Source organism: Filicampus tigris, chromosome 11 (assembly GCF_054856515.1).
Source record: "Filicampus tigris isolate MCC_2025a chromosome 11, RoL_Ftig_1.0, whole genome shotgun sequence".
NCBI classification, from domain to species: Eukaryota; Metazoa; Chordata; class Actinopteri; order Syngnathiformes; family Syngnathidae; genus Filicampus; species Filicampus tigris.
In genome coordinates, this window is record NC_141227.1 from 23,738,408 (window position 1) to 23,752,038 (window position 13,631).

The window sequence follows — 13,631 nt, forward strand, 5'->3', positions numbered from 1 at the left end:
GCTCGCCGATGTTGGGAAAAGGTGTGAAAAATTCCCATGGCCGCGCACAAACACCATTTGGATGCATCTTTCTGGCTCAAAGTTTTGTCTCATGAGTCAGGTTGATGCTGCAGGCGCTTTTCAAACCGAGAAGACTCGTCAACACTTTTGCATTCATTAAGAACACATAATGAAGTCACAAGTGACACCTCTCTAAAAGCAGCCATGCTTGCTAACTCGGCCTATAATGAACCAAAAGAGGAAAGGCAAAAGTCTCACGTAGGCACACTAAATGTTGCCTCCAAAATGCAGCTGCCAGAAAACCTCAACTGGCTGACTTTAAAAAAAAAAATAGATATATAAAATAATATATCCTCCCTCCCCACTCCTCTACTTTTCTCTCAATGTAATGCATGCACTCACAGGTGACAAGGAGCTCGCTTGCTCTCAATACACACACACACACATACTATATATACATACTATATATACATACTATATATATATATACATATATATATATATATATATATATATATATACACACATATATATACATATATAAATATATATATACATATATAAATATATATATACATACATACATATACACACACACACATATACATACTGTATATATATATATATATATATATATATATATACATAATATATATATATATATATATATATATACATAATATATATATATATATATATATATATACATATACATACATACATACATATATACATATATATATATATATGTGTGTGTATATGTATGTATATGTGTATATGTATATTTATGTGTAATCCAGCACTCCATTAATCCTCGGATTATTAGTGAGACTCCGCTGTCAAGGTCAAGTGCACTATCTCTCGCGTGCACGCACGCACGCTTTCGCTCTCTCATCGGCCGTCTCATTTTGGGCTCTTTAAAAAGTGTCGAGTGGTCGCGAGGAAGGAGATCGGAACATCTCCAATTGGACGACAACTTCTTTTTTTTTGGGGGGGGGGGGGGGGGGGGGCAAAGTCCATTTGAGGATAAGGATCATTTATTAGTGTGACGTGAGGGGCCGATTGAGACGTTACTGAGCCCGGTAATGGAGGTCAGGAGAGGAAATGGTGAAAATCGAAAGCTACATTTCAGACTTCATGTAGTGTTTCTGAACTTTTATGAAGCCAAGGCACATATTTTACACTGCGAAAACACATCTCATGGCACACCAACCAAGCAGAAATGTTGCACACACTGCAGAGCTAATTTAGCCATTTGTGGTAAATAGCGAAGCTCGATAAATATTCTGATCATTTATTTATGATTTGATTGTGATTATTTTTGTTTATTTTATACTACTCTGTCCATTCATGTTTGTTTAACTTGACAACAAAGAGGAATTAAGTCTAAAAATATACAAAAAGCACGACCTGAAGCATTTATCTTGAGATTTATATGCTGTATATGAGCAACATAATCATAAAGAGTGACTTACTGGCAAACGATTATTTGTGCATGATTCCCTCTAATGTTAAACTACATTTCTTCCACTCCATTAACTTCTTTGCCACAAAGTGATGCCTTGACTTCACCATGAAAAGCACAGATGCCGCGCCAAAACATGTCATCTTTGACCAAGTTGTATTTGAAAGATATGATGTACAAAGACTTCAACTGAAACGGGAGTTAATTTGAACACTACGAATGCATGACGATCAACCTCATGGACATTATATACTCCATTGCGTCTTGGTGGGCATATGAGTGGATGGAGAAGGATGTCATTCACACAAAAATCATGTTCTGGCAGCCATGCACGTCCCAGACTTCCCAAACAGCATTTACTGTTTCTCGAGGAAGCAAGATTATGTCGGCAAGACTCCAGCCGATTAATCGGTCGGGCCGTAGTAAATAGATAATCATTTTCAGACCAACAATGTGAAATTGAACCATTTCCTGCGGCAAACCTAATGATCTGTCACGGCACAGTGGTTGGGACTCACCGACCTAATATATATTTAAGATGATCTTGAGTCAGATCCCACTTAAAAGGCCTTTTCTTTCTTTTCTTTTTTTTTTTTTTTTTTTTTACTTTATGTGCTGCGCAAACACATGTCAGATCTCAGCGGCTTATTTGGAGGCATGCCGCTTTCACGCCGTTTCATCAGAGGCCGCCCGCGCCGACGGAGATAAAATTAGTCGTCGTGCGCACAAGGATCCAAGGTGACTGGCGGCCGTCGTGTGCGCTTATTTGCCAATTAACTCTGGGCGTATATATAGAGCACTATTCCGGGAAGAGGTGACGGACGCAGACACCATTTAAAAAGGCTCATTATTGCTTCACTGTTCTTCTTCAACTTGTTCACATTATTACTTTGACAGCTTTGTTGTCTTACTGGAGAACTCATGTGGACGTTTGTTTTATTTCATTTTTTGATTTATGAAGAAATGTTCGATGACTTAAATGGAGAGTTTGCATTCGGAGTGTGTATCCGGCATATATGGTCAAAGACAACGCAACATCAGTTTCGCCACAATAGCAGCGCTAGTAATGCTAAGATAGCCTTAGCACTGTAAACAAGCCAAGGTTAGCTAGCTGGGACAGCTACGTTGGGAGCAAGAATCTTTTGTAGTGGCGTGGCAAATTGGGGGAGTAGCTCAAAATTGTACTCAAGTAAGTGTACTGTAAAAGTAAAAAAACAAAATAAATAAAAAAGTTGAAGTAACAAGTGTTGCTCCAATTAGTTGAGTAAGAGTAAGAAAGTACTCAGTGAAATAAATTTCAAGTACTGAGTAGCTGGTGAATAACTTGATTTACTTTTATTCCAATCAGATTACGATCGTCAAATAAGAAAAATAAATTAATAAACACATAAAATATGAATGTGCAAATTGAGATTTGCTAAATAATATAACTTGCTCTCAAACGGTATTGGTCCTATATTATTTTGTTTCCACTTGATCAATACCACAAAAGCTCACCAGGAACTAAGCTACAGTGGCGATAAAAAGTCTACACACCCCTGTTTAAATGCCAAGTCTTTGGCAAAAACAATTTATTTCTCAAAAAAGGAACATTTCCACCCAAAAAAAAAGGCTTTACTTTTGTTTTGTTTTAAATCCAACTTTTTTTTTCTTATTTCTCCAAAAATAAGCCTTTTTCTAATTAATGTACCTATAGTTTTAAATCATTTTATGAAATGAATGCATTCTTTTGGAAAATATTTGAAAATATATAATTTCAATTTCATAATTCACTATAAGTGAAAACATTAACTCATTAGTTATTAAAAAAAGTTCAACATGTACCTATTGCTCATTTTACTAATACATTTTAATACATGCAGCAATTATTTCATAACACTCTTGAATTGAGTGATTCCCAACAGGTGTGTTGTGGGAAATGATTCAATTTCACTTCATTCGTCCCCAAATGATGATTTAAAATAAATGCATCTTCGTTCGTCTATCTAAGGCAGCGATGTATGGTGACAGACAGAACAGTTACATGCTCTTCCACTAGATGGCAGACAGTTCAATTAATCCACTTTTTTACTGTGATTTTTTACCCCCACCAAAGTGAAATAAGCGCATTGGTCCAACGCGTTGGATCGTGTAAATGGAGCTGGAGGACAACGTGTCAATAGATCAACGGCAACCACACGACTGCGCCGCATTTTTGAAGCGCTTAATTGGCTGTTTAAAACCTCGTTAGCATGTGATGAGAAAGCATCTGCTGCTATTTTTTCACAGAAGAGACCTCACATCTGTTAGATCAACATCCACACCACAAGAGGGACATTATAAGAACATTTTCACTGTAGGACTTTTTTTTTTGGTTGTTTTTTTTTAATATGAGATTTTCTTGAGAACATGCAACGTATTTCTTGAAAACTATGTGACCTCACCAACTGGCAAATTTTATGTTGAATTAATTCATAAAATGTCACTTTTTTGCCATTTGCAAATATCACCTAAGGGCATTTTTCCCCCTGTAGACCATAACTATTCGCTGAAAAGCTGAACAAAAATGTTCACTGTAAAATGTTTTTGTCTGTTTTTTTCAGTAGAACACAAGTAAAACTCTGCGGCAAACGTCATTCACCTTCACCACCATGTTAGCAAAGGGCACGAAAAATGCATATGAAAAATTTGGACTGACAAATGTAACTTTTGAAATTTCTTGATGAATTTTCACCCCCATAAATGGCATTTTTACATGCAAAAAAAAAAGTTTTTTTTCCCCGCCATTTGTGAATTGATGTCATCTCAATGCAGCTGACAACCACCGGGGGCATGTTTGCATAGTGTGCTGATATGCTGCAATAAGTGAATTAAGGAAGATCCTTAATCCAATCGGATTTGGAGACAATTTTTCACATAGGATTAAAGACTGGAAATAATCCGTTGTAAGGTCAAACAGTCACCATTCATGAATCCCAAGCCTAACGTTGAATGACTGTCAATCACAGACTGTTAATGTTTCAAATGACAACTTTTTTTCTTGACAAAATGCAACTTCTTTCTTGAAAATGTGACTCTTCTGGGGGGGAAAAAGGACGCCATGCCGACAGCACAGACAGAAAAAAAACAGTGAAAGGATGGAAAACTTCCACAAATGTCTTCAAACCAAAAGAGACAACTTCCTGTTCAATTTCAGGCACAGCTCCTTTTTCAATGTGTCCTATTATCATATTGTGACATGTCCACCAAATTTTGCGCTGGTGGGTGAAAGTGGTATCGGGGCTCATTTTTCCTATTATTGTATAGCACAGTGGCACTAGCAAGTGAGTTTTGTGAGCGTCATGTCGGGGAGCCTTACAATGCACACTCCAGTGAGTTTTCAAACATTGGTGAGAACCAAGAATAATGACGAGAAATTCCAGCAGGGCCAGTAAGCAAGCTTTGACGTCAAGTGCCAACGACACCTACGGTGACGCGACAAAAGCCAAAGGCAAATCAAAGCTACACGAGACCTCGTGGGGTCGGCGCGATGTCGTGCATGTTGCGCAACTTGAAAGGTTTTTCTTTTTTCCGGACATTACGAAATGGACCACATAAGTGGAACGCTCTAGTTAGCTTTAGTGAGTAATACGTCTCAATTCAGAGTCAATGGAATCTGAGAAGTATTTGAAGGAGCTTCTCTGTGGAAACCTTTGAAAAAACGTCTTTGTGTCATATTTCTCTGGCACCATCTTGTGCCTCTAACCTGACTACATTCTAAATTCGTCTGTGGGTGTGAATGTGAGAGGTACATTTAATCAGACCATTTTGTGGGGATTTCAATTTGTCAAAGTTGCGATGATTACACCTGGCAGCTCTTCAAAGGAAGCCAAGCCGGTGTCAAGCGCTGCGTCACACTCGGGCCAGGCCGGGCCGGGTCGCGCCGGGCCGGCGACCAGGCTGCCGAGCGTGGCGGCGCCGCCACCGCCGGCGAGCCAGCGGAGCTCTTAGCTTAGCGCCGCCTCCCCGCCCCCATCCCATCTGCCTCCCTGCGCCTCCAGTCAATTAAGCAAATGGAAGTGGCAATTAATTAACTGTGCAAACACTTTGATTAAAGAGCTGACAATCAAGTCAGGGGGCGGGGCCAAGTGATGCTGATGTGGACCTAATGACTGGGCGGCCATCACCAGGCGTAGCTTGGGGGCCCGCTAAATTACTTGTAGTGAATTATTGACCAAGCGTTTGAAAAAGTGAACACTTACGCTGCAAAAACTCAACTAAGCAAGATTCAATATTTTAAATCAAGGCAAAATATGCTTGTTGTGTCTGCCAACATATTTCTTCTTACCAGGCACTTTTTGTGTTAAGAGGATTTTGCTTGCCTCAAGCATTTATTTCCTAAAAATCTTAATACCGTAAACATTTGTATTTTCCGATTGGTCCTAATGCTTGATTAGACTATTAGCATATTCCTATTCGCATATGATCTAAATTTTTTACTCACCGTCACGATACCAATTAAAAAATAGCAATGTGCTTGCTAAAAAAAACAACATTTCCTTACGCATTTGTAGATCGTCAGTCATCGGGGTTGTGGTAATGCGCAGCTTGAATCAAGGCAACGGGGTTTGTCAAATTTGAAAAAATGACTTAGACACTTGTGCTATGAGGCCCACAATTTGTAATCTGGCATGCCTGCTTTGCCTTGTGTCCGGTACGGCAGTTTTTATGATGGACACAACAAGAACAGTGGATTTCCTCTGTGGCTAAGGAGAGCAATTAAGGTAGTGTGATGCCCTGGCATGTGGGCAAGGAGACCCGCAGTCACCGATGCACTTTCAGCCGTTGATTGAATGGGACAAACAACCAAACACACAAATACAAAATGACAACACTCGCAAGGAGCTGTTTTGGGCCCCTACTCACAACCAGCCAGCCACTCACATGCACACTAACCGGCCAACCCGACTCCAGCTCCTGATGTCACTCACTAAGCCACGCCCCATAAAGGCACACAATCATATGTACACTTGTTAGCCTTTCTAAACGCACTTCATTTCTTTATGGTCTCTGATGCTTTTTATACAATACAGTGCTGTTTCTTTTGTTTTGTTTTATAATTAAAGAGCCTACATACAAAAATGGTGGTCGCTGAAATGTATTAACGGCTTACTTGAGTGACTGAGTCACAAGCTTAGTCAAATTCAATGAAATGACAGCAATTTCTCCTCCTCGCCTTCTTTTGTTTTGGGCCATTTAAAAGCTCAGCGTGTCGTCACCCAAGTCTGAAACGCGCACACGTGTGCAACATTTCCAGCTCGTGACTTAGGATAAATATTGCATGTTATTATTTGTACTTGTGTTACGTAATGCTCCTTTCATGCATTTTTAGGGTGAAAGGCACAAAAAGTATCTCAATCTCCTGGCACTTGGGGGCACACGCGGTTGTTTTCAGGGTGCCAAAACCCGCATATGTCATACCACACGTTTCAATGAGTTTTCATTTATATTTTGAATCTTTATATTGTTTTATCGAAGTCTTTAACAAAATATTACTACTTTTTTTTTTTTTTTTTGCATGTTTTTTTTTTCCCAGTATAAAACCGAACAGAAAATGTTACATCTGACATTTTCTGGCCTTCATATCTTGCTGAAGCCGTTCCTTATGGAGGGATTTAATTTGACACGCAAAAAAAGATCAATGACGGCAAATGAATTTCAGTGGATAAAAGTGACAACATTGACGCTTGAAATATTAACGACCGGTGGCCCGACACAGCGACGTAGTGGGCCCCGCCCCGGGCCACCGTTCACGTGGACCCCCGCTTAGGTTTCATTGAGGTTTGAAGGTCTGAGAAGGGCTTTCTTTCAAAAAGCTGCCGTACCGTTTTGTTGTTTTTGTGTCCGCCGGCTCCGATTGGTCCTCGGAACACCCCTTTGATGCTCCTGAGCTGTCCGTCACGCAGGTGGGTGGAGCTGATCACAATGTAGTAGCACGCCATTGGAAGCTCCTCGCAGACTTTCCCGGACTTGTACTGAGAGCGGAACGCTTCTTCGTCCTACTTGAGTGCCATCAAACACAGCAAAAAAAGAAGCCGAGAGTTTACTCCCCTCTCGCTGCCGCTTCTGCTGATGAATTCTCTTTCTTCTGCAAGTTTCTCCTTTCAATATTTCACCGCTCTCTTGTCCTAAATGCGCCTCCTTCTCTTCTTCCCGCTGGCTTTGCGCCCCATCTTTCTTTCATCGGTTTCTCCCCAAATGTTGCCTGCTGCAATCTGGGCTCGACTCCTTGCACACTTTTTCCTCTTCTGCTGCTGCGTCCTGTCAGCGTGGGCTCAGAGAAGAAGAAGAAGAATCGGCAGCGTTGTCAGCGTGCCGCCGCCGCCGATGTGTTCTCCCGGCCAGCTTCCTGCGAGACGCTGCGGCCGCATGTGTTGAGTGGCCGCGCTGATCTTTGGCTGCGCGGCCAGCAGAGTGCTTTGCTCCTCAGTTACTCGCCGTTACCATCTGCCCTTTTAACGCATGGAGTGCTGACGCTTGCTCTCTCTCTCTCTCTCTCTCTCTCTCTCTCGCACGCTCGCTCGCCCCCCACCCGACTCGCCATCCCCTTCTCTCCTCCTCTCTCGCCGCCTTAATCATCTCCAGCTCCAGCGCTCCCTCCTCCTCCTCTTCAGCCAAAGGAGACAAGCTCCACCTACCGGCGAGCAGGAATTCTCCTCTCATTTAAACCCTACGGAAAACTCTTTGAGCATTAAGGTGCATGTACTAGGACGCTCTCTGCCCTGCTGACTAGTAGGACAACTTTGGCATATTATTTGGATAATTAATTACATGTGACGAGCGAAGCAAAACTGCACTAGTTGACATTTGAGTGCTACTCAGTTGTGCCTAGAGATATGAGATTTGAGATACCAGACAATTTTTTTTTTACCTTGACTTGCAAGCACAAATTAAGGTTCTGAACACCATATGGTGGCAGTGAACTCAAGCAAGCAGCAGTTTGGCAGATAACGGAAAACTCTTATAAAAAAAAAAGACGTTTCAAGTTGTTCGTTGTCGCTCCCAGTTGAACTAAACTCAAAACAAAGAGATTTTCACATTGTGTATTAAAATCAAGCACATAACATTGCCTCAGCTAGCTTAATGCTAACACACAATGGAAAACACCAGACAGGCTAACCAATTTAGCACTGATGTCCCTTTAACACTTTACATGTCTGATATTTTTAACACAAACAGTGGAGCAACACGTAGGCAGATAATAAAACAATACTCATGCACATATATTCTTCGTCCTCTGTAAAGAGCGACTGATATATCAACCATCCATCCATCTTCTTATTAAAAAACACTAACATTTTTGTTGTCTTTTGGGGGGGAGGCTGGAAACGGATTAATGGCATTTCAAGTCATTTCAATGGGGAAAGAAGATCTGACTTTTGAGTGTTTTGAGTTTACGAGAGTGGTCACGAAACAAATATCTCAACGCAACAATTTGGTACTACTAGTGAAGCGTTAGATGTCAATAGTAATGCAGTGCCGTTTTACTTTACTAGCCACATGTAGTTGTTGCACCGGTATGCCAAAATTGTCCTATTAGTGAGGACAAAGCGCGTACTGCTACATGGACCTTAAGATGTCTATCCAGGATATTGAAAAGATGCTGCAAACGGCTTGCCATCGGGAGCAGTCGCTTTACATTTGGTACCAGCGAGGCTTGAGCTCTAACAAAACATTTTCTTTTTTTTTTTAACTCAAAGCCACAAGGCATCCTCCAACTGTTTATGATACTGAACATTCTGCGGCAGATGACTGTGAATCCATAAAGTTGCCCGCCGGGTTTCTCCTCCCCACCCCGTTGGGATACAATAAATGCGCGCTGCTACATGAGCACAATGTACAGTACACTTGGCTTGCTGCCGTTTACAATTCCTCATGTCAAAAAGCCCACAGGCTTGCTGATTTTATCACGTGGGTTTTGAAAGCAAAATGATTTGCAATGTTTTCAGAGCATGTCACTGTGATTGTGATTGTATTTCTTGAAGGTAAAATTATGAAAATATCAGTAATCCTGAGGTGACCTTATCATTTGGGTCATCTCCAGTGGTATATGTTCAAATGACTTTAATAAATTGGGGAACTCTGCTTTGGAAATGGCTGGCAGCGAACGAGTTATTAATTGGTTCATATGTTACGCGTGTAACCTGGTTAACACACAAAACGCTGAACATGATCCGAATAAAAGGACAAACAATGTCTACGGCAGTTGTAGCAGCAACTAGCTTCCATACATGAAACCGCACACACTCGGGCGGTCTGCTTTGCGGTTGGTTTTGCTAAAGCGTATTCTGGGAAATGATTGGCGGCGGGAGACCATTTGCTTCCTCTCCGTGACCACCAGCGCAACGTCTTCATCGCCGCGGCTGAGAGTTTAAAACCGCGCAAACCTTCTAGACATTAACGGGAAATTTCTGAAAGCAAACAACAGAAGCGCAAATTGTTCTTTTGGTCGTTGGCTCTTTTCAAATTTGCGACAGGACATCATTAGGTTGCACTCAGCGGCCACAAGATTAGGAACACATAGCCATCCATTTCCTAGAGCGCTTATCGTCATTAGGGTGATGGCCGAGGTGCGGCCTCCATCTCCCGGCTGACTTGAGGCCAGAGGGCGGGTAAATGCTGGACTATGCTGTGTATTACAGTTATGAAGTGTCCAAGAAGTGTAAAAGTCAACTTCACATCGGTTTGATTGACACGTGCCATTTTCATCAAATTGTCACTACGGTTCATTGGGTGACTTTTGTTGAGGACGGGGCGTCTTGAAATATAAGTGGATGCCTCACTCACCGTCTCCATGGTGGTAAGCGGAAGGCATTCTCCATCTCCATCTTGTCGTGTCTGCTTGATGGGGACTCCCACTGCCAAAAACAAAGGACAGAAAAAGCACGTCAACATTTCCATTCAAGACCACTGGAAGCATCTTTTGTTTCTCTGCCCTCGAGGCAGCCATGTATTATCCAACACCGTTATTTGGATTCAAGGCCAAGGGAAATCACCATATTAAGCAGCAGTGGGCAATTTTTGTGCTCAAGGCCCAAATTTTCGTTTTAATAATGAAACAATAATAATTATAAAATCATAGAGTGAGAAGTAATTAGTCATAATTACCTGAAGTCTGATTTAACCAATGATTTAATAGATTAATAGAAACAAATGTAAATGCACTCACAATATATCAATTTTAACAGTTATTCAATAGGTTAACAGGATAAAATGAAATTTTAAAAAAATGAATGGATACACTTCAAATCAATCATTTCAAGTGAAAAAAACTGCTAAATTAATATGACAAATTGACGGACCAGATTAAAGCATATTAAAGCAGCAGACATAAGCCATATTTGAAACATTCCTGGTTTCAAAGTCCCTGCAAAGTGAAAATAAAATTGCCTTGGAAATTTGACATACCACAGAGAAGAGTGTTGTTCAATTTTAAAAAATCAACAATATAATAAAATGTGCCTTGAAAATCCGTTCTGTCTGCTCTCAGGTGTATTGTGGGCGTTGGCCAAATGTGGTGAAACAACGGCCCACTCAACTGTCAATCAAATAGCACCAGTATGACCTGAAAAAAGGATGCTCCTTCATCTCGTTATTCTTATGCCTCCACCTAACTACGTATTTGAGCTGTGAAAACAGATCCGGTTAAAGCCTGCAGTGGCTCGAATGAATCCCACCGGCTCGTCATGGGGCTTTTCCACGCATGACCATGAGGCACTCGAATGCTGCCACATTAGCGCAGAGCCAAGCCCTGATCCATCCACTGGCTGTCAAGTCAGACTTTTCTTGTTGATGGTCTCACTATTCCACGTTTCTCTGCATGATGTGCACACACTTAGAACTGATAACAAGCCGCTCTAAAGCGGCCACGTCAGCCCAAAGACTAGGTCCACACGTTGACTGTCATGTTGGAAAACAAACAAAAAAAAGCGCTAGATAGCTATAAATGACATTGCATGATAAAATCTATATTACGCTAGCTTTTATGGGTCAGACTCAAAAACAAAAAATATCCCCAAAAGCTAATTTGATAGAAAAAAACGGACCTTTTTTAAAATCAGTATCAAAAATACATTTTGGGAGACATAAAGCCATCTCTGACTGAAATTTGCTGTTGACCAGTGTTATCTTCAAATATGTATAATGTATTCAGAAACAAATCTCCAAATTCACTTTACAGGTTCTTTAAGCATTCTGGACAACAATTGCACCAGCGTGAAGAATGTTGGGCAGTTTTGGAATCCCCAATATGCCCAAAAAATCCAGCCTGGATGACAAACAAACCAATAATTGTGAACACGCCTCTTATTTTATTGTATTTATTTATTCATTCATTTCTGTTGCATTGTATTGCATTTGTGTTGAATTGCAACATTTGCAGAGGGAGTCGGGCCGCGGCAGGACTGTTGGGACCCCCCCACCACCCCCACCCCGGAGAAAATCTCTTTCTCTGGTGCACTGAGCAAATACTGCTGCAGAGCGTTGAGGAAAATAAAGGCCACTTTAAGCGGCTTATCTGATGAATTCCCCTCCCATGATCCACTGCTGTAATAATAAGCTTAAAAACCTCCCCTTAAGCGCCGCTAGATTCATTTAACACAAATGCAAATGTCGCCTGTTTAACTGCTTGCTGGGCTCTCTATTTATTTACTCTTTGATTCTCTCTATAACGCGCACATTATGTAAGCAGTAAACATATGTTTGCAGAGCGCGTTTAGGGGAGGGTGGGTAGGCTGTTTGCTAGATAAAGAGGAAAATGTCAAATATGCACTTTGCTAGCGTTGTGCGTATTAAATGAATGCCTGCTTTATTTAATAATACATCACATACACACTGGGAGCAATAAGAGCGCTCCTGGCGGTGAAGCGGCAAGCCTGAGGAAAAAAAAGAAAATGGAAATGTTTTATCCCTGCGAGAGGATGGGATGTTTTGCTGCTTTATGATAAGAGTGTGTGAACTCTGACACGCTCTGCTGGACCATGAGATGGTCCAACATGGTGGATGGAGAAGACTTAAGTGTTTTCACTCGAAGATCCTCCTTCGTTTTACTGCAATACAACGCTGGCAAGAGAACAAAAAACATTCACATACCGCAATTGGCAAGCATCTTAAATCATTTGCCCGCATAGTTTCCTTAAAAAAAAATAAAACGAATCAAGAATCATTTAGACCAGCCTTATTTCAAGGTTTCGAGTACTCGTGAGGCTGTCGATACCAGCCACGGAGACTTAAGCAAGTCCTCTCAAGTACGCCAACTACCAATTTCACACGTCGGTGACCTATCATATGCATCAGAAAGAAAGGTCCTTGTTTACAATTATTTGTCATTTCCTTACAAAAATGTTATGACTCAAAAGCACTAGTGATATCGGAACTTCGAATCGGTGAGTGCATGAGTGAATAACCATCCTGGTATCGGTCTGAAAAAAAGGTGGCACGGAACATTCCTACTTAGAATCAACACAAAGGAAAGTGCTTACAGCTGCATTTCGGCCTATCAAACTGCAGTTTAGTCAGCACATGGGTTTATTTATTGCAGCACTCATGGCTCAAAGACCTTTGAAAAAGATTTTAGGAAGATAACCACAGCATGATAAATTTTTTTTTTTTTTTTGAATGAAATTACGTGGCACTTTAACATGATAGTGGGGTGGTGTTGTGCTTTTTTTAAGGTTCCTCAAAGGTTTGCGCTGTAATCCATCTTATTTCTATCAGTTTTACTTTTTAAATTTTAGTTTCGAAGTCCTCAGAGGGTTGAAAAAATATGCTAAAATCAAATATGTATTGTTATTCGGTATAAGTATTTGTTGGTGAAATGTTTTGGGGATTTTCATAACACTTCCTCTGCATTTGTATCATTATTCTCTTAGAATGGTCGTTCATTATGATGATGATGATGATGATTCTGACAAAGGAACGGCCTTGTGGGGCGCTCATTATGCCTGAAATCTCATCAATTTGACCAAGAGCGCGTATCCTACTGAAGATGTTTGTATATTAGGGGTCCCACACACAACTCTCCAAAACTCGTTAAGTAGCTCCCCCTGGAAGGTTAGAAAAAAATTAACAAATCAGCCCCAACACAAAATTGGATGTACATGTCTGTCATAACAGGTTGCACGAAAAAGTCTCAATAACTCATGCCTGA

General features: G+C 40.9%; 1 protein-coding gene across 2 annotated transcripts in view; it reads right to left on the reverse strand.

Moving 5' to 3' along the window:
* The window catches only part of LOC147140242 (uncharacterized), a 47,853-nt gene that overhangs the window by 31,876 nt on the left and 2,346 nt on the right, over positions 1–13,631 (reverse strand). Inside the window, exons 2-3 of one of the 2 annotated variants that reach the window (XM_086045561.1) lie at positions 10,271–10,341; positions 7,309–8,153 (exon numbers count right to left, since the gene is read on the reverse strand). In XM_086045561.1, coding sequence (XP_085901687.1) covers positions 7,309–7,425 — 117 coding nt within the window. In that variant the 5' untranslated portion in view covers positions 7,426–8,153; positions 10,271–10,341. The remainder of the gene's footprint in view (positions 1–7,308; positions 8,154–10,270; positions 10,342–13,631) is intronic. The other variant, XM_086045562.1, reaches the window with a different exon arrangement.